General features: G+C 21.7%; 1 protein-coding gene across 2 annotated transcripts in view; it reads right to left on the reverse strand.

Moving 5' to 3' along the window:
• Positions 1 to 19,667, reverse strand: part of LOC129615579 (CDK5 and ABL1 enzyme substrate 2) — a 54,359-nt gene extending 34,692 nt beyond the window's left edge. For both annotated transcript variants that reach the window (XM_055530836.1, XM_055530837.1), the window contains exons 1-2: positions 18,920 to 19,667; positions 18,333 to 18,652 (exon numbers count right to left, since the gene is read on the reverse strand). In XM_055530836.1, coding sequence (XP_055386811.1) covers positions 18,333 to 18,652; positions 18,920 to 18,985 — 386 coding nt within the window. In that variant the 5' untranslated portion in view covers positions 18,986 to 19,667. The remainder of the gene's footprint in view (positions 1 to 18,332; positions 18,653 to 18,919) is intronic.
• Positions 19,668 to 21,895: the final 2,228 nt, after the last annotated feature.

The following is a 21,895-nucleotide window of genomic DNA, read 5'->3' on the forward strand; positions in this document are numbered from 1 at the left end:
TATTATGTTACAAATATTAACCGATAGGGGTATACAAATATGCTTACATTTTTATAGTCAAATATGCAATAGATCATACGTTCTAAAAGAAATATAGAAAATATATAGGTACATACTTATATAAATATTTCTGAACTGTAAAATTACAATTTAATTGATATTGTAGAAGATTTATTTCTACATACATATACACATATATATATACATACATATGTACATTATAATATGTGCATTGAATTAAAAATCAATAAATTAAAATATCGTCGTCATATTATTTATGCTATGCAATTTTATTTCAATACTATCTGAAAACATTTTCACTAACATAGTTTTTTTTTTTCATTATCTGCATACATTACAAACATACATAAATATATATACATACATACAAATATTTGTTTTCGTTATTTTTACAATTAATTTTAGTTCAAGGTAGGACGTAGACCCTCTAACATTATGATCTTTCTCTTTTTTTTTTTTTTTTATTGTCTTTTTTACTCTCCTTTCTATCTCTATCTCTATTTATATTATGTATCTACTTATATCTATTTTTGGCTAGATATCTGTTATAGTTTTTCTGTTTTCTGTTTTTTTTTTTGCTTTTCAAATAGAAATAAAAATTTCAATCACAATTCATATTATGTGTGCAACATAAACATAACAACAATGACACAAACACTAATAAACAATTGCATTAAAATGTTTGTGTGTATGTATATAAAATTTTAAGTTTTCATTTGTACGTCTGCATGCATACATATAATTTAGATACATATACATATATAGACATATTTACGTGCATACATTTATGTTTGTGCAATATTGTGCATAAATCAATTAATCAAAAATATTTTTAGATTTTATTATTTTTTTGTTTTTCTGTTAAAAGCTTTCAAATAAAATTCATAAAATCAATAATAAGAAAAATTAAAACAGATATGTGCTTGTATGTAAGTAGATTTTATGTTTTTTTCAGATTTATTTTTTCTCACAAACAACATTGAAAATCAAAATAAAATTCAAATTTTATTAAAAAGTTTACAAGATTGCATGATTTTTAAAAAGTCGGCTATTAGATTTTATTAAACTAAGTTGAATTTTCGAAACACATAATGTTTTTCGAAAAAATTAATTTTTTGTCAAAATTTTTAAGACTATGTCTTTCTTACTGTCACATTCGAAATGATGTAGGTATTGGAAGAAAATTTTTCCTTGATTGTAAATTTGAAATACGAAGAATTTAAATATTATAAAATCTAAAATTTTTATTAAAAGTCAATTTATGCAACTTAGTCTTATAATTTTTTCAAACAGTAATGCATACTCTATAATGTTAAAGTAGAATTTATGCTGTATAATATAATTACGTACTGCATGTAATAATTACAGTTTGCACATTTAATTTAGCAAATAGAGAATTCTTTGCGTATGTACATGCCTGTTATTCACTCTGTTCATAAAAATATACCAAAATTGAGCAATTTCTAAAAAAACATACCAAATTCAATTCATTTCTACTAATTTTGCAGTAATTCTCTAATTTAATTTCTATTTCTAAACTGTGAACTTCTAATAAGTAAGTACCTACATTACTTTTAATCACGTTTACGATTTTCACTTTTTGGTAAAGAAAAGCCATTGTAAATAACTTCATTGAAAGCTCAAATCTTTCAATTCAATTCAAATTTCAATTTTATTTTTATATAATTGACATTTTTTTTTCCTATAAAATTTTAAATTTTTTTATAAAAATACTATGTATGTACATATGTATGATTAAAAACATATATAAAAATTTTTTTAAATCAAATCAAAAACATGTATTTTTTACATTTATTTCTACATTATGAGAGTATATACAATAATACATACATAAGTACGTATATAGATGCGTTATAACAACAAAAATAGTGTGTAACCTATACTAAAAAATAAGGGAAACGAACTTTATTTGGATCAAAGCTCTTCTATATTTTATGAACGGATTTTAAATAAAATAACAATAATGACTAAAAACAAATAAGTAAAAAACAAATAAATATAAAAACAAGTATAGCAAATGTCAAACACAAAATTGACATAAAATAAAAAATGTTTGATGCAACAACACCTACCATAACAAAACAACTGCAGTTTTGCTTAACTTTTCATTTTTTAACTTAAGATTTCAAATTTTTTCAATTTCTAGCGCTTTGTATTAAATATCTTATTATGTATTTGTAATTACAAGTTACAACCATCTGGCAATACTATAAAACGGCAAAAAAAGAAAGGCAAAAACAAAAAAATTCCAGTTACAATAGTTGATTTATATAAATTAGTCATTGTTGTTGTTATTGTTTTTACTATTATTTCTTGGCCTTTTAAAAGTTTACAGTAAAAAAAAAAAAAGAAAATAAAATATAACAGAAAAAAAACGGTAATATATTACGAGTATAAAAAATTAATTTCAGGTGCACAAGCACACAATATTACAAATTTTATGTAGGTACGACGAAGTTTATTAAAATTTGTCCACACCACACTCTCGTAGGAAATAGTGAATGGTGCCTATGATTTTATGACACCATGTCACCATCTAACACTATTATAACTTATACAATTTCATACCTACATACATACATATATGTACATATCTACATATAATTCACAATTTACAATAATAACGTGCATAAAAATCTGTTATAAAAGAGCAATGAACTTTTAGCAAAAGATGTCGCTATTGTACAAATGTACATACATGTATACATACATACATCCATACATAATTTTCCTTGTTTCTTTTTATACTTTTTATGTTTCTATTTTCAGCTTTTGTGTATTTTGTTTTTGGTTTTTCATATTTTTTTCTTTTTCCGTAAGCTTGAAAACGCTTGAAGTGAATTATGTAACATGAATGACTAATAAAATGAATAAATATCCAGGTATCTGAAGATTATATATAAAAATTATATAAGTATGTACGAATATTTATGCACAAGCAACTATAAGGTATACAACAAAAAAAAAGAAAAGAAATTGTTATAAATTATTAAAAAAAAAAACACCAATTTAAAAATTAATAATAAAAAATTGAAAAATTTATAAAGAATGCCACTGGTGCCTTCCTTTGCAATATTTTTGTTTAAAATTTTAATGATTGAAAGTATATCAAAAATTATTTTCATTTTAAATTTTTCTAATAAACTTTGGCTTCCAAAATGCTGAGAAGTACTGAATTTTGTGTTTTACTGCATTTTGTAAATTACTGTAACATTTAATTATTTTATACAAATAACAAGTTGGGTATTTTTTAATTAATTCTTGACATTTTGTGTACCATTTTCAATTGTGAAGCTCATACTGTTATAGTTAATTAAGTTAATTAATAGTTAAGTATGTTAGAAGTTAATTAATAGTTATAATGGACATTTCTGAAGAATTTAAGGATTTCTGTACTCAAATCGGATATACATATGTATGTATGTACGAAATACAAAATTCAATATAATAAGTAAATATTAATTTGACATTTAGCCATCTAATCACCATATGGACATTTCTCTTTTTTTTAAATTGGTTTTTTTCCTTATATTTTATAAATAAAGACAATATTAATTAACAAAATTAATTATTAATCTTCGTTGTCACAAATAAACAAGAATAAAAAGAAAAATTAAAATTTAGAGAAAAAAAGAGAAGAACATAAAAATATAATGTGAATAAAATTAATAACCCAGGCATACAAATAAAAAGCTTCACCTTATGAAGGTTTATTTTTGGATTTGAGCAAATACAGTATTTTATATAACATATATACAGTAGATGCAATTTAAACTCGGTCAGAAAAAATTCAAATTTAAATATAAAGTTTGGATATGGAAGTATTGAACAAAGAATACTTGAACATGCATACATGCACTATGCATATGATTTAATAATAATAGTTATAAATATAGAATGGAACTTCAATTGAAGAATAAACTCACAACAATTTAGTAATTATTTAAGAAAAAAAAAGAGCATCCAACCCTATTTTTCTTTGCGTTCATAAAAGGCGTAAGTGATAGTATAGAAACAAGAGTATTTTGAGAGAATTGAAAGGTTAATAAATGAAGGAATTAAATGATATTTTTGTTCCAAAAATCAAATTTTTGTACCAACAAACTTGTTAAGTCACGCACATTTCATAAAACCTCTATTTCGGAAAGTAATTTTTTTATAAGATTAAGAAGGAGAATCTTCAATATTTAAAGTAGCAAGCTTTGATCATTTCGACTAACTTTACATTTTTACTTAAAAAACTTATACTAGCCTAATTCAATAATAATTGCACAATTCATAAATATTAAGAACATAATTTCAACTATGACTCACTGTATATGAAAATATGTACATTATTTAAAAAACAAACATACACATGTACATAATATATTTTTTTTTGGACCGCTTATACACAGTTCCATTTATTAATGAAGCTTTAAAAAATTTGTTATGGCTAATTAATTTTTATTCCATTTTATGTAAATAAAATCATTTGAAAAAAAAAAAAAAACAAAACATAAAACTAAATTTAGGAAAAAATGAATAAAGATTGAATCGGAGGTTAAGAGAAAAGTGAAAAAAAAAAAATGTAAATGATTTGATTAAGTAGATTTTTATGACCTTGAAACTTCTCTATGTAATCCTTTTCGGTGATTTAAAAGAAATAAATTTTATGTGAGGTTTTTTTTATAATCTAAAATCTAGATTATTTAAAAAATTTAACAAAAATGTTAAAAATATAAAATGTTAATGGGGCGTAACTCATGGGCGAAATTATACAGGATACGAGTAAAAAATTAGAACTCAAAAACTTATTTCTAAATATGCATAATATGCACCTGTGAAAAATCATCTAGATCAGGACTTCTTGAACTGTAGTGATCAGAGAAATGGTAAAATGATTTTTTTACTGATTGAATCATTATACACACATACATATTATTAGCATGTTCTTGTTAATTATAAAAAAAATGGTTTTTGTTTTGGGGCAAATCCCGTTTGATATTATGTGAATGACTTACAAATGATAAAATTAAAGTATTTAAATTAAATAGGCATATTATGAGGTCTTTAGCAGCAACTTAGCATTATTTGTACAATCATGTACAAAAGAAGGTTTTTACTTTTTTTTTTCTTTGGATTTAAAGTGCCCGTAATTTTTTTATAATATAGAAAAAATTAATGAAATTCACGGTTATAATTATAAGGACGTGAAATTATAAATGCATCAAATTAAATTCAATATGCGCATTAAATTAAATGTAATTTTTATACAATATTAATTTTATAAACAAACAAGGCAAATCCGTATATATACATATATCATATATACATACATATATACCCATACATATATCTTATATATCTAAATTATTCGTGCAAATCAATTAACCAATTCTTTTTATTTTTATTAGAATTATAAAATTATTCAAAAATTTGTGAACCAGCAAGGTAGATATGTTAGTATAATATTTATTCTAAAATATTGACTATTAATAATTGGAAATTTTATTAAATTTTTTTATTATATAAAAATTTATAGTTTCCTCATAAAATTATAATTGTATACGAAATAAAAAACTACAATGTATATGAAATTTTCTTATAATTGAAAGCAAATAAAGTACTTAAGTTAATTTTAAATCTCAATTTAATTTTATTTTATTTAGAAAATGCAATTCAGCATATTCGCGTATTATTATAACACTTACGTAATTTTTTCTCTTCCAACAATGTTTAATTTTATTATAAAAAGGTAAATATGACGATTAATAAAAATATAATATTAAAAAGTTTCAATAGTTCAATATTTTCGAGATAAACAAAAGAATAACAATTAATTTACAGTTATTATAAGCCTTATAATTAAGTCACATGATTCTAATTCATTTATTATGATTATTATGATTATATAATTAATATTAATTATGTGCAATAAAATTTTGTATATTTATTAAGTGAGTAATGCATGTGTTTGTAATTAATTTCTGGTAATTAAATTGTTTATATTAAAGGGTTAAGATTAAGAATTTTACCACTAGAATGAATTTAAAAAAATCTTATAAAATTCTTGTTTTACAATTTTGAAAGCACTGCTGTATTCTTAGACTATTCTAGCATAAGTTGTCTTAACACATTCAAGTGGACAAATTGCAAATAATATTTTAAATTTAAAATGCAATTTTGTTCATATAGATTTTTAATAATATTCTAAATAAATTCTATTAATTATTAATTTGTAATTAAAATAATTATTCTTATTATAATTAAATTAATTTATATATATTTTTAATTTAAACCTTAATTAATGCCATATTAAAAACAAAAATAAGCATTTTTCCAATAATTTTTAAAAAAAAAAAAATGTCAATTAATAAAAATATTTTAAAATACACACATACAAAAATTTCTTTAAAATATACACTAATACCCACACGTAATAACAGTAGATTTATTTTAATACTAAGTATTGAATTAATTATTACAATTATTGTCAATAATAACGAGTCAATAACATTAATTTTATGTGCAGGTATAGGTGATATTAAAATTATAGTGGTATTAAATATATAAGTACTCGTATAAATAGTTAAAATATAGGTAAAATTAGAATTATTACAATCCCATTTTAATTAACAATAAAGGTAATTGATTTTAACATTTAATTTTATTTTAATTTATTTTACATTTGTAGATAATGTATAATGTAAATTTAACATTGTTCACTTTATATTATTTTTATTATAGTTATACTATAGAGTAACCATTATCGATTTTTTTTTTATTAAAATTTAAATTATAACAAAATCTACTTTATAAAATACGTGTATAAAAAATAAAGTAATTACATATGACGAAAATATTGACAATAATAAGTGAAATTACAATAAAATTGCTATAGGTTAATAAAAAATTCTAGAATTTTCCATAGAATTTTTAAATTTCATTTTGAATATAAATTCAATATATGAAATTATAAATAGTTGCACAAAATTTTTTTGTGAATTTATACCAAATTAAAATAATGAGTTTTAATACACTTTTTTTTGTGTATTTTGTACAAGAGATCAAAATTACATAGCTTTAACTTCTTATACATCAATATTTCTCAATTTCAACAAAGAGAAACTTTTTATTCGAAAAAAATTTTGGAGTGTTTCATACGTCTACTGTGTACTTAAAAAAAATTTAGCCAAGTGATTGCGGGTATGAAAGGGTTAATTGCGGTAATGAAAGGGTTAATTGCGTATTTTCTCATTTAAAATTTTATTAACAATTACTTAAAGATGCTTACAATGTATGTACGTTATATGAATAGTAGTATAGGAAAATAATTCATAAATAAAATTCTTTCCTTAAATTCAATAAAATTATTAATAACATATTTTTTTATGCACTTTCTGTATACATAATATTAAACAGTGTTACACAATAATTATTGTACATAATAATATTTTTTTAATTGTATATACATATGTATATTGTTTGTGTAATTAAAAATTAAATATTTATAATATATGTATGGAATGTAGAATTATTTTAAATATTGATTATTATTTATGACTCATTTATTTGGTTTAAAATATACCAGCGGCAAAAAATTCGGATTTTTATTAGTTTAATTGAAAATTTATTTATCGACCTATGCATTTATTTAAGTTCACATAAAAAAAATTTTATTTATCCATTAGAATTCAGTCTTAATTATTTAATTACGTTTTATATAAAAAAAAATAAATCGTATAAACTTTTTATTTTAAAAAATTATTAAGGGCTTATCGCTTATCCACTTAAAAATTGATTTCAATATTTTAAGAGTATTCAGGTGTTGTTATATACCTAGAGGCAGCATATATGTCCAGTTTTGTAAAAAATTGTAATAGAAAGTATCATTTTACTTATCGTTTTTGTTCTAGAAATTTCTTTCAACCGTAAATAAAAATTTGTATTTTCCATTCCAATTTTAATTCTTTAGTAATAATATACAAATATATATGTATGTATGTAAGTAAATTACCAAGGAAACAAAATAATGAATTTTAAATATATTAACCTCCAACCTCTAAAAAGGTGAAATCAAAATAAATTATGTGTTTTTTATTTATTTATATTAATGAAATTATTCAATTGTGAATGGTGTATAATCGATATCGACTTCAATATTTTCAAATATTTTCATATGCTTATGTAAGCGTTTGTATAATAAATAGTTCGTCCTTTCAATCTAAAATAAAAATAATATTACATATTTTTTTTCGGAAAAGAAACAAATTCGATTTTATTGCTTTGAATATCAATTTTATACCCTCCCCCCCTCCAACACCATAATATAATTTATATTTAAAGAATATAGAAAAGAAAAAAAACAAAAAGGAATCAATGTCAATAAAATAGTAATTTAACCTTGAAATTAAAAATTAAAATTAAAATAAACATAAATAAAAATAAAACAATTTCTTCATAACAGCTTCAATCATTCCATCAAATATTTTTAAACATACATACATGGACAGTTACTGGCTTTTTTATAATTTTAGACGAAAAATAATAGCAAACAACATGTTAAGTTGTAAAATACAGGGAACCTAGAATAAAAGAATTAATAAAACAAAAGTCGAAAAAAATATTTTATTCATGGAATCCTTAAAATGGAAGGCAAAGAGAGAGAAGAGAATGAAAGAGAAAAAATTCAAAATAGAAGAATTTGAATTTATCGATTTTTGATTTTGACAATAAAATATATATGCAAATGTAGACACAATATATGTATATAACACTCATGCATGTGCAAACATTCAAAGACTATATTGAATAATTTTGTATATGTATGAAAATATGTAAAGTAATAATCCAGTTAATACAAAACTTCCACATAAAATTTTTTGCATGTAATATTAGTTTGCTGATTTTGTCAGAAATATTAACAGAAAAAGCAGATTTTGATATTTGATCCCTGTTAGTAGCTTTGGGTTGGTTCTTTTAAAAATTCTCTTTAAATTAGGATTTGCTTTAAATTTCTAGAAATAAAAAATCTTTGTATCGAAATTTACTATAGACATATATGCAATTGGGAGTAAATTTACAAGGTCTTGATTAATTAAATTTCAAATATTTCATATGTCAATGTCATAGAAGCCTTTTTTTTATTTTGAATATATGTAATTATTTGAATAATATATTTAAAAATCCGACTATCAAGGATTTATGGGGAACACTCTCCATAAATTAATTTTAAAATTTTAAAATAAATTTTGCCGATTATTTTCCAAATTATTTCAAAATTTTTAAAATGCCGATTGGAGGCTTTTACCCATAAGCCTTCTTCGGTATGATACCGTTATTAAAAAAGACTTTTTATTAAACAAAACCAAAAACTCATATTATTTTTAATTTCTTAATTTATTTGTAATTTTTTTATTCAACTACATACATATACCCTCGTAAACAATATTAATAAACTAAAATTAATTTATTTCAAAAAAAATTTTATTTCTAGTTAAATAGTTTGTATGTTAAAATAAAGTGCTATATTTATAATAAAACACAATAATTATTATTTCTGTTTACATATACTTAATAAGTAATTATTTCTGTTATACTTAATAAAGTAAAATGAATGAAAAGAAAAAGAAGTTATAAACACACGTGTTATTTTTAAACATGCAAAATTTTTATAACATTGTAATCGTCGCTCATCTTTTAAAAAACAAAAATTATACAAAATTTTATCATGCAATATCCATTCCATTATTGAGATTGCAAAGGGTGCTATTTGTTGTTAAAAGAAAAATTATTGCTTTGCGATTAAGTATTGCCAGATAAATTCATGAATTGAATAGAATTTTAATGGAATAAGAAATAATAAATTTAAATATGTAAAAAGTATTTTAAGTAAATGTCAAAATATTAAATTGAAATTTCAATTTTAATATGTCAATATCTTTCCGTTATTAAGAAGAATATGACAAAGTGATAATAAAAATTGGATTAGTACTTAAAGTAGGTTGAAAATTTCGAAATTTTATTTTATTTAAACTAGAAAAGATAAAAACATTGCATGTTTTAAATAAAATTTTCAATTTGATTTAAAATCGAATTTTATTAAAGATTTGGCAACACTATCTACATAATTATATGCTAAAAGGATGGTATGAATTCCAATTAAATGAGCACGTTTTATTTATTTATATAAAGTAAATTAATATTTTATTTATATATGTATTTCTGCACGATTTACTTTAATCTCTTAATTAATTTAATTTTTAAAATATTTTGTGATTTACACACCAAACCACCTGTACGCATTTGTTTTGTTTTCATTTTTTATGTAAATTTTATTTTTTTTTCTCTTATACTTAGAGAATGAGCTAATATTTAATTTTATGTATAAAAAATAGAATAATATATAAGAATAGTTTTATTCTGTTATATCATTTTTTTAAGGAAACCATATACCTAAAATTATTATAAGAGTTTTGAAAAGTAATTTTTAGAAAATAATTGCAAAATTGCAAATATTGTGTATATATATGTATATATGTGTATAAAATAATATTAGAACATTACAATAAAATTAGATTTTTTATATTTTAAATATTTCACGTGCGCAAGTTCAATTAAAATATATAATTTATATATACATACATACATATATGTAGATAATTATTAAATGAGAAAAAAAAAAACAAGTTCATGTGCACTTTAAATTACATACAAAGATTTATTTTTATCAGATATTTTAATATTAAATAACACCCCCTTAAATCCTATTATTTTACTTAAGGTTTGAAATTTTCATATTTTACATATTTAAGGATTTTTATTTAGACCTCGCTCATTAGTTATATATAATTAATTTATGACGTTTTAATAAAATTTAGTACTTTTATATTACTTTTATTGCTCATAATTAGAATTTTTAAAGCATTATAATTTTCGGAAAATAATGTGCATATTGGGAAGCTGGACTTAGACGTGATTGGTTTACTTTAAAATTAATCAATTTTTATAACTTTGATGTAAGAACATTTTTAACTGCAAAATTAATTGCAAATTGTTTATTTGCTGCCTCATTCCTTATGTTTCTTCTGCAAAACGAATTAAATCGAAAAAAAAAATGAAACGAATTGAACCGTGGTGTTACGAATTGTAACTTGTCAATATGTACAATTAAAGCATATTAAAAAAGAATTAATTTACTCTATAATTAGTAAGCACATATGTATACACATGCTATTTAAAGTAGTTTACTGAGAAACAACAAAATTTGAAACAAAAATATTGACCCAACATATTATTATAAAAGTTACAATTTCAACTGACAACCCAATTTGAAGGCGAAAAATTCTAAAAATTGCTCGATACAATTGATATTACAACTAGATTTGGAACTGTGACCATTAGAACGTTATTAGATTTGAGACAATAAATAACAGATGGCGCTTCGTTAATTAAGAGAAAATCTTTATTTTAGAATAAATTTCTTTTACAATAACTAAAAAAATTTTTTTTTGAACATTAGCAAAAATAATATTTTCTACAATTTTTTTTTACTGTCATTACATAATAAATTTTTTACTGCAGTGTTAAATTGTTATTTTTACAATATTTGTTATAAATTATGATTTCTTGTTCACCCAACAATATTGGCCAAAATATATACAAAGTTCAAAATAAAGTAAACAATTTCTTAGTTGTGTTAGTGACATTTTGACATTGAAATGTTTTTCTTTTTTTATTTAACCAGAAAGAAATAAAACAAAAATAAAATCAAAGAGTTGCATAATACGCAAAATAAACTTGTTTACCTTCAGAAATTAAAGAATTTCTACTAAACTAAATCTCAAATTTCATTCTTGGTATGTATGTAGAGCACTTTATTATTATTATTATGTAAGTATAAAAAAAAGATCAGTTCCAGATCTCATGTTGTGATTTAATTTACTTCCTTTACCCTTTTCTACTCTTTTTTTAGTACCTATTTGTTTTTTTTTTAAACTTCTTTACTGATGTTCTTCAAATTTTTTTTAAATTCTTAATAAGAAACATCTGTAGACCTTCAGATCCAATTAAAATTAAAAAAAATAAGAAAAAAAAATATATTCAAGTATTCGTGATCGTAAATCATTTATAAAATATAATAATAATAAAGTTATATTGGTATTGGTAAATTAAAGGTAAGCTAAAGGTAAAGAAAATAATAAGAATTTTGTTTTGATTCCCTTATTCGTATATTAAAAAAGAGTAGGGTTAACGTGTTTAAATTTTAATTTAGAGATGAGCCCCACTAAAAATACAAAACAGTACATGTACATAAGTGGAATTTGCCTAAGTTCAAAACTTACATAATTGGAATTTTTTAAAATTTAAATGACAAATGCAACAATGAGTAAACAAAATAATAAAATTTAATAAAACGAATTTCATTAAATTCAAAGGATTTTCAAAAGATTAATTCACAAACCCCTTCTATTTACTTTTTATTAAATGTCACATTTATTTAAATAACATAACTAAAATTGACAAAAACAGTTACCATTATTTAATGCACAACTAATATGCGTACGAACTAATTATTTTTACAGTTGTTACTTTAGAAATTTGACATTTATATGTCATTAAAATCACTTTCAAATTACAGTAACTGTGAGATGTAAAATGAGGACATAAATTTTTTGAAATTCTGTAAAGGCTCGCGCTGATATACATACATACTTAAAATGTGTCAAAAAATTAATTGTTAAAATTATTTACTTAAATTTTATAAATTATTGCCAAATTACAAATTCGACATAATTTCTTTTCATTACAATTATAAAATACAAAGTAGAAGATTGTTTATAAAATATTTTTTATTAATAAATTTATTTAATAAATTTTTATTACTCTTGTAACTTGATTACGATAATTTTTAAACAGAAGGTATTTATGTATTTTGTATTGAATTACAAATATACTACCTACATACTGTAAACATACAAAATTAGTAGAATAAAATTTAATTTGTAATATGAGTTTATTTATATTAAAAAAATAAAAATTTGAAAACCAAGAAAAGAAAAGCTTTAATTGCACAATTATCAAAAATTAATCATAAAAATTTGATTTTTAATCTTTAATGTAATTATAAATAAAATGTAACAAAAAAAAAAACATTTTTTTCTTTTTGTCCGGAAATGTTAATTATTTTACTTTGTAAAACGCAAAAAAAAAATTTAATATTAGTCAAGGAAGTTTGAAAACAAAAACAACAAAAAATTTATTTATTTGTTTATATTTCTGCATAAATAAACAAAACACAAAAATTAACGCATTTTCTATTCTCGTTTTTATTTTTATTTTTTACAATTTTTAATGTGGTTAAAAAAATAATTTTTTTTTTCTGTTGAGAAAACAAAAATTAAAAAAATAAAACATTTAATAAACTTTTGAAAGCAAAGTTTTTCATAATATAAGCTTCAGCCATTAGGTACTTTTGTATACTTTTGGCACACATAATTTCAAAAGAATCTGAATACAATATTAATAATAGTTTAAGGTTGATAAAATGCTCTTTTAGTGTTTATTACAACGCAAATTGTATGTAGAACGTTTACTATTGAAATTAAAATAATAAACAAAAATCTTATATTTTTTTTTTCTATTTTCAGTAATGAACTTATAAAATTACACTTACACATACATACGCATACATATAATTAGAATATTATTTTAGAATATGAGAATTATGGTTCTTTATACCTATGTAATATTTCATATTGTTTTGATTTGTATATTAATAATAAAAATACATATCTCATATATACTATGTATGTATATGAGTATTTTTTTTATGGATATAAAAGTGCTGATCAATAATCTGATGAATAATAATTTTGTGTGGGAAAATATTTCTTATAAAAATAAAAAAAATTTAAAACATTCTTTATTCTTCAATGAATGAAAATCTAAAAAAAAAAAATATTTTTTTTTGTTTTTGGTTTTGGTTTTTCATGAATGAAAAATAAGATCTATGAAATATAAGAAGCATAAATATTTTTATTAATTAAATTTTTTAAACCAAAAAAAAAAATTAAATTACTAGAATTATTGTGTCCGTCCTACAGAAATTACAATTTTTCTGTAGAAATATTAACAATACGAATAGTTAACCAATAAAATGAATATGAATATAAATTAGTAATAAGAATAAACAAATAATTGCGAATTGTACGAACTTACACGAATATGTACGAGAGACGCGAATATGCGCGAGATACACGAATATACAAGAGATACATGATTATGCCATAATAATCGTGGTAAATGATTTTTATTCATGGTAAAAGCAATGCATTTCGTTTCACCACAAAATATCTACATATTTCTAAAAAAACAGTTAATGTGAATATATTGTAATTTTTTTAATTACATTTAATTTGTAAATGTTACCGAAAAAAATAGAATCACCAAAAATTTAATAATTTTGTAAGAAATAAGCATGAAAATGAAAAAAATTCATCAATTTAATAATTTTGACTTTAAATTTTTATACACTAAGTCCTCGAGATACGACATCTTCTAATACGACATTTCGAGTTACGACATGATATAAATCTGGATAATTTTTATTAATTTTTTTGAAAATTAAAAAAAAAAAATTGTTTTTTTTTTGACAGATTTTACTGTTTTGTGAATAAAAATCTATACCGAATTTAGTTATAAGACGAGACTAAAGCACATACTTCAATAATGAACTCTTTCTAGTTAAAAATTCTAGTCAGTAGTTAAGAATACGAATTGAAATGATAAAATATCAACTTAATCAGATTTTATTTTATTTATTTTTGTTACAACATTGAATTTTTTTGGTTTTGTTTTTTTAAACTTTGTCACCTTTTTTAAAAATGAAAGGTTAATTATTTTATAACATAGTTTGTCTAATTCACTTTTTGTTTCTATACATTTTTTTCCCTCCTCAAACGACAATTCGAGTTACGACATAAATTTCTGGAACCAAAAATGTCGTATCTCAAGAACTTAATGTATGTGCAAATTTTGATAATGATCAAAAGGAAATGTGCTCTTTTGTAAGCCATTTATTTATTAAAAAATTGTATTAGTGTTGTTATAATAGTGTCATGTTTCAAAATAACATTCCCTTCATCTCATATACTATTTTTACACGGTAATATACCTATAAACAAAAAATCATAAAATAGAAAAAAAAACATAATTTTTTTTTTTTGTTTTAAGAACTAAGTAAATTTTTTTTTTTTTGGTTGGTTTCAATTAAATTCCATGTGATGAAAACATGATTGAAGAGTGTTTTTTTTTTTCTCTTCCTTTTAAATAAGTATTCAAGCGTTTAAGTGAAAGGTAAAAATTAGTAACCATTCACAATTTTTTTTTTTTGTAATGAAAATTTTAACAACGAATTAGGTAATTATAAAATTATTCAGAGTTTTATGTGTGTACCTCATTATTTTTTGGAAAATATTTTGGGTACAGTCTTTGTATTTAATGAAAATATGTCTTCGATTTCACACTTATTACATTAAGAATATTTATTTTTATGATTTAATATTTAGTTAACAATATTCTGTTGGTATTTTTCAAAAATTCTATAACACTATTTTTGACAAATTTTAGTCAATATTCAATAGTCTTTGAAAACTGTCAATTGATTCTATATGTTGTATTAAAACCGGGAGAGAAATTTAATGTTTTGTCAATACTATATGTTAATACCGTAAGTATGTACATATGTACATATGTCGGTATATTGAGTAATTGTCAAATTTTCTCATAATTATCATATTTTTTCATATAATAATGAAGATGACAAAAATTTGTAATTTGTCAAATATATTTTCAATTTATCTCAGTTAATGTTAATCAAACTAACGTGATCATAATTACGATATACATATGTACATATGTATGTTTGTATTTTAAAATTTTTTAATTGGTATTTATTAATGTATTTGCAAAAGATGTTTGTTAATCGAAAATTGGAAATTCAATGATAAAAATATAATTTTATAACAAATTTTATTTCTTAATTATTACAATTTTTTTCAAATTTATTTTTATAATTTTGTCATAATAAAAAATAAAGCAAAATTAAAAATTTGTTTTGTGTGTGTAAAAGAAATTTCACGAATTTAAACAATAAAAAACGAAATTTTTTTTTCGGTTTGGTTAAAATCTCTAGAATATTGAAGTTGTTTTTTTTTTTTGTATATTCAATCCAAAAAAAAAAATCGACGCTTTCTAAACGAATTTTCTAGAAATTTTCCTCACCATATGATTGAAAACCAGAAGAAGGCAAAAAAACAAAAAGAAAAGAAGAGAAGAGAAAGGAAAAATCAACTTCCATTTTTCAGTTTATCTTCCATCTTTTTCATATATTTTCCTTTTTTATATAAACCTTTATATAACAACGTATGTACATACATATATATAAGAATTAGATATGTATATTTATTGTATATAAATGCAGTTACTTTAATACAACAAATATGTACATACATACATACCTACTACTAACAACTTACTTTTTATACATAAACTTTATTCTTTTAGTTTTTTTTTTACTACCTACCATGTGTGATTTTTTTTATTCAACAATGTTTAAAGAAGAATTTGACTGTACTTCTTTAGAATTATTATTGTTTAAAGGGGAGATTATTATTATTATTATTATTATTTTTAATAATTTTCCTCAACATACAATTGGAACGTGATAAAAGGACAAGGACAAGGTCAATTAAATTGAGGAGAAAATAAAAACAAAACCAGTTTAGAAAGAATAAATTTTAGAATTCTATAGATGGACTTACCTCTACCTACTTATGTATGCTTATGAATATATCTATGATTCACACGTATATGTTGGCACGATATTAAAAAAAAATTAGATTCAGTTTTGCTTTAACCATATTTTGCAACAATCATTCATTCAAAACACCAGTACAAATATATACATACATACATATATTTTACATACACTTCATCCATTTATATTCTAAATTAATATATGTAATAATAAAAGAAATGAGAAACAACAGCCGGCAAATTCAGATGATATTTTACTAACAGCGTATTAAAACAAGAAGAAGAAAATATCAGTTACGTGCAACACAATTTCAATTTACCGGCGAAAAAAACAAAAATTACAATAAAAACAAAAAATTAAAGGAATGAAGGAATGAATGAATTTTTTTTGTATATTTTTCTTCTTTTTAATTTTTATTGTAAAAATAACATACAAATAAATTGTGTTATGTGGAAAAAAAAACAATAAAGAAAAGTAAGAAAGGAATAAAAATATAAGGTATGTGTAAGGAATTATGTAAAATAAATGTGTGTATGTAAGTATGTTCATAAATATGTATAAAATATAGAGAAGAAAAGCAAAATTTAAGGAAACAGTTGTCCTCAAAATTCATTCAATCACGATACAACTGAATGCAATGGAAAATTTCCAGAAACTACTTAAAACAATAATTTCAGATATTCAAGTTGTTATTTGGTTCAGAAACAAGTTGGAATCAATTAGAAAAACTTTGTTTTCGGAGAAATTATAGGTATGGTTGTGTTATACTTCGATACAGAATTTTAGACGAGGATCTTTTGTAAAAAATATACAAAATAAACGTATTTATTTAAATATATGTAACTGGATTTTTTTTTATTTAAGAATAACTGCTTTTACCTTTGTGTTGCAAAAAAGGTAATTTGCAACAAACAAGCTGTGGTGGTAAAGTGGGAATATAGGTATGTATATGAATTTTTTAACTTAAAAATAGAACAAATAAAAATATCACATATGATATGTGTGTGTATGTAAAACAAAATGTAATTTATGTCACAAAAGTCGCGTAATAAAAATAAGCAATTGATTTTTTTACTACTTATTTAAAACAAAAAAAATAAATAAGTTTTTTTTTTTTATTTAAAATAGTTTCCTTTAAAAATATTTTATAATTGAATCAAGTTCAGAAATTTTTTAGAAATTTTTATGGAAATTTATGGTTTTAAAGTATTACATTGTAAGTATACATATATTACAGTCGTAATGCATGTATAATATTACATAAAGGTAGGTGTATACCTACATATATATCAGATTACAAGCTTTTTAAAAAAGGATTAAAACGCAATTCAGTGATACCACAATTAGATGACACCAAAATGGTACAGATACGCGTAAGAAATATTAAAGGTAGATATAAAAATAATTATTTTGTAATTTTTATTTTTTAATTATTAAATTTTAATGATTTACAAAAAAAAAAAAATTTATAATAAAATATTAAACTTACCGATCTCTCAGCGGAGTATTCGATGACATCTTTAATGGTATTTTAGCACTATCAGAATCTGAACTTTCTGATAATCTATCAGTTGAATTTTTTCCTATGGGTCTTTTAATGACCTTTTTTCTATCAGCAATCATCAAGTGCTTACCCATATTTTCAGCTTCACTAAAATTACCATCACCATCATCACCATCGACCAATAATTCTGATGAAGCATCAAAGCATCCACCGTTACCGACATTATTATGGATTGCTGTAACATGGCAACCAATACCGATTGTTGCCCCAAGTTTTGTATCCCTATGAGAGCCATCTAATGAAATCTGTAAAATTAATATTCAATTTTTTTTTTGTTTTTTTTTGATTTTGATATTTGTTTTACATATTGTAACAAAATTTTTCTTATGAATATATATATATTGTACATATATAGAAATTAATAAAAACTCAAAACAAATTTCATACACACAATTATTAAATATGAACCGGTTCTATGGAGGAAATTATATTTTTTCCGTAGAGGAATAATATATATATAGTTTTTTATTTTCTGAATGAATGAATAATTTAAAAAATTATTTTATACTTACATTCGAAAGAAAAGAGATTGCAGCCAATCTCTGTCTATGCCTAGTTTTGTTTAAAGAACTTGCCATTTAGGCAGGTGCCACCCGTTAAAAAAAAAATGAAATAAGTAAATTAAACTTATTTATTACTAAGTGGACACACTAGAACACAATTTATATTGAGAGTATATGTATATGTAGGTATACAATATTCAAAGAAAATTTCACTACCCCACTTTCAACAAAAAGAAAATATTAAAGAATTTTACAATGTTTAATAGTCATCTTGAATACTTGTGCAATACTTTTTAAAATTAAGATTTGAGAAATTTTAATTTTGTATATTTTCAAAAATATTAAATCCAAAAGTTAGTCATTATCACAAACATTTCAAACTGTTTATTATGGACATTTAATTTAATTCAATATTATTGCTCTTTTGCAAAAACTTTTCATTCTAGAAATATCACAACAAAAAAAAAAAAATAAAAGGAGAAAAATAGTTTTTTTTTTTTTTTTTAGCTTTTTTACAAACTTCTTTTTCAATTATTGCAATCTTTCTCTAAAATTTAATCATCAATAACTTAAAATAAAGGCACTCATTTATTTTTTTATTTCAAATATAAAATTTCAAAATCTAAAATTTTCAATTTTAACTCTTTTTTTTTTATTGTTTTAAATAAATTTAAAAAACTGGATTTTTTTTTCTTGCAAAAAAAAAAATGAAAATTCCTTTTTTAATTGGTTTAATTTTTAACTTTTTTTTTTATATAAAGACATGCGCTTCCTATGACGATTCAATTCAAAGTAAAGTAAATAAATACGAAAACGAAAAGGAAAGAAAAATACCGTCACCGATGTCGACGAAAATCAAATATATTTACATATATGTGAATGTCAGTATGTTTATTTGAAAAGTCATTTTGGCATTTTTCAGAATGTCATTATTCGTTGCTACTTTGAGCTTTTAAAATCTGTTGTCAATTATTCAACATGTTTTACAATTCACAATCTTCATATTATTCATTTGAAAAATGAAATTTTTTATTGATTTGTTTTCGTATTAAAGTAAATTGAAAATTAAAAATAAGTAAATATGTAATTTTGTAGGAATTTTCCCAATGAATTATTGAACAGTATAAATAATCAAAAATTTGGAAATATTGAAATGTATATGCAGTGTTAAAAAAACAATGATCAAAGGTCATTCAATTTCATGCTGGCAGCATACGTACATAACTTATCCAAGAAGGGTGTAATATGCAATGGTGAATTTTCATTTTCATTTGAAAAATTTTGTTCCATTTATCGTTTTCTATTTACATTTTGTTTTAAGAAAGTTTTTTGAAAAAGTTTTCTATTTCTAGCTTAAAGGTTTTAGATTATGTGCGATGACATAACCTAAAATATTTTGAATTTAGGAGAAATTTAATATACCAAGAACATCTGATATCTTGGAGATCGAATAAACTTCATTCTTTTTTTAAAATACGTACACGTATTTTAAAAACATATATGACAAATTTTTGTATATTGTAATTTGTACTACATATATATACGTTTATTAATTTTTTTTGTACATGTGTATGTATATGTATATTAAAGTTTATGCTCTGAACTTCGTAATGAAAATTATATTTATTTATATAATACGATTAAGATGGTACCTATTGGAAAAATTTCGATATGTGGTAGCTTTATCTTTTAGTCAATAGATGGCGTCATATTTTGTTTATTTATTAATACTACAAAGTGGTTTGTGTACAAATTAAAAAAAAAAAACAAGGAGCGGAATAGATGGTATTGAACGGAATTGACTGAATTGAGCGGAATAAATGGTATTAAACGGAATCGACTGAATTGAGCTTTAAAGAACAGTTAAAAGAAAAATTCGATATTTGAAAAAAATAATAGTTTTATTTTTTTATTATTTTGATGAAAGGGATACGAGTAAAATTTAGTAATTTAAAACATTTTGGATTTTTTTTGTATCTAAACTCCGATTTTCTAGAAAATGTTAATTCACACTAAAATATTATTCATAAATTTATGAAATCTTATTTAAATAATTTAAATAATCATAATAAATTATCATCACTTCATCAACAAATATTTTATTTTAATTTAAGGATAAAAAGGTATCATGTATAGGGAAGCAGTTATATTCGGAAATGTGGACAATAATAATAATTTAGTGTGAAATTATTTTAAAAATTTTGAAGTTATTCGAGTCAAATTTTAAAAAATCAATGTTTTTTTTTCTTTGAATTACTTTCATATAAACATTGTGGTTATTTTTAGTTGTTTGTATACCAAATTGGGCCAAAATGTAATTAATAAAAATTTGTAAAAAATTCCATTATCAGAATTTTAATGTTATTAATTTCAACCCACAACTTAATTAGCTTATATGTGAATAATATTATTTTAAACATTATTATGGCATTCTATATTCTGAACGTGAAATTTATCATTATTTTTAATAATTTTTTATAATTTTTTTTTTTTTTTTTTTCTTATTTTAAAATTAAAAATTCACTAAATTAATAGTACAACAAATTAATTTATTCCTTGTTTGAATTTCTAATACACACACTTAAATATTTTGAGTGGAAAAAATTTTAAAAATTATTACACATATATGTATGCGTATATGTAGTATTGTGTATATATGTATATATATATGTATTTTCATGTTTTCTCATAATTATAATATTATAGAATTTCATTATTAGGTCATCTTTTAGTGCCATCACTTGAAATTTTTTGTACAAGATTTTCAACCAGCAGCAAGGTTAATCATTATACACCTTTGTCGGTATAATTATCACTCTTTTAACATCTCTCAATAAACAGTAAGAAATCGAATAGAAATTGAAAAAACAAAATGGTTAATAGAAAACAAATAAAGTTATTAAAAATAACTGTACGATACCATGGTGATTGTGATGATGTTGATAATGATAATAAATAGTAATAATATGATTATTAAATTGCAAA

Source organism: Condylostylus longicornis, unplaced genomic scaffold (genome assembly GCF_029603195.1).
Source record: "Condylostylus longicornis isolate FDR11 unplaced genomic scaffold, ASM2960319v2 ptg000137l, whole genome shotgun sequence".
NCBI classification, from domain to species: domain Eukaryota; kingdom Metazoa; phylum Arthropoda; class Insecta; order Diptera; family Dolichopodidae; genus Condylostylus; species Condylostylus longicornis.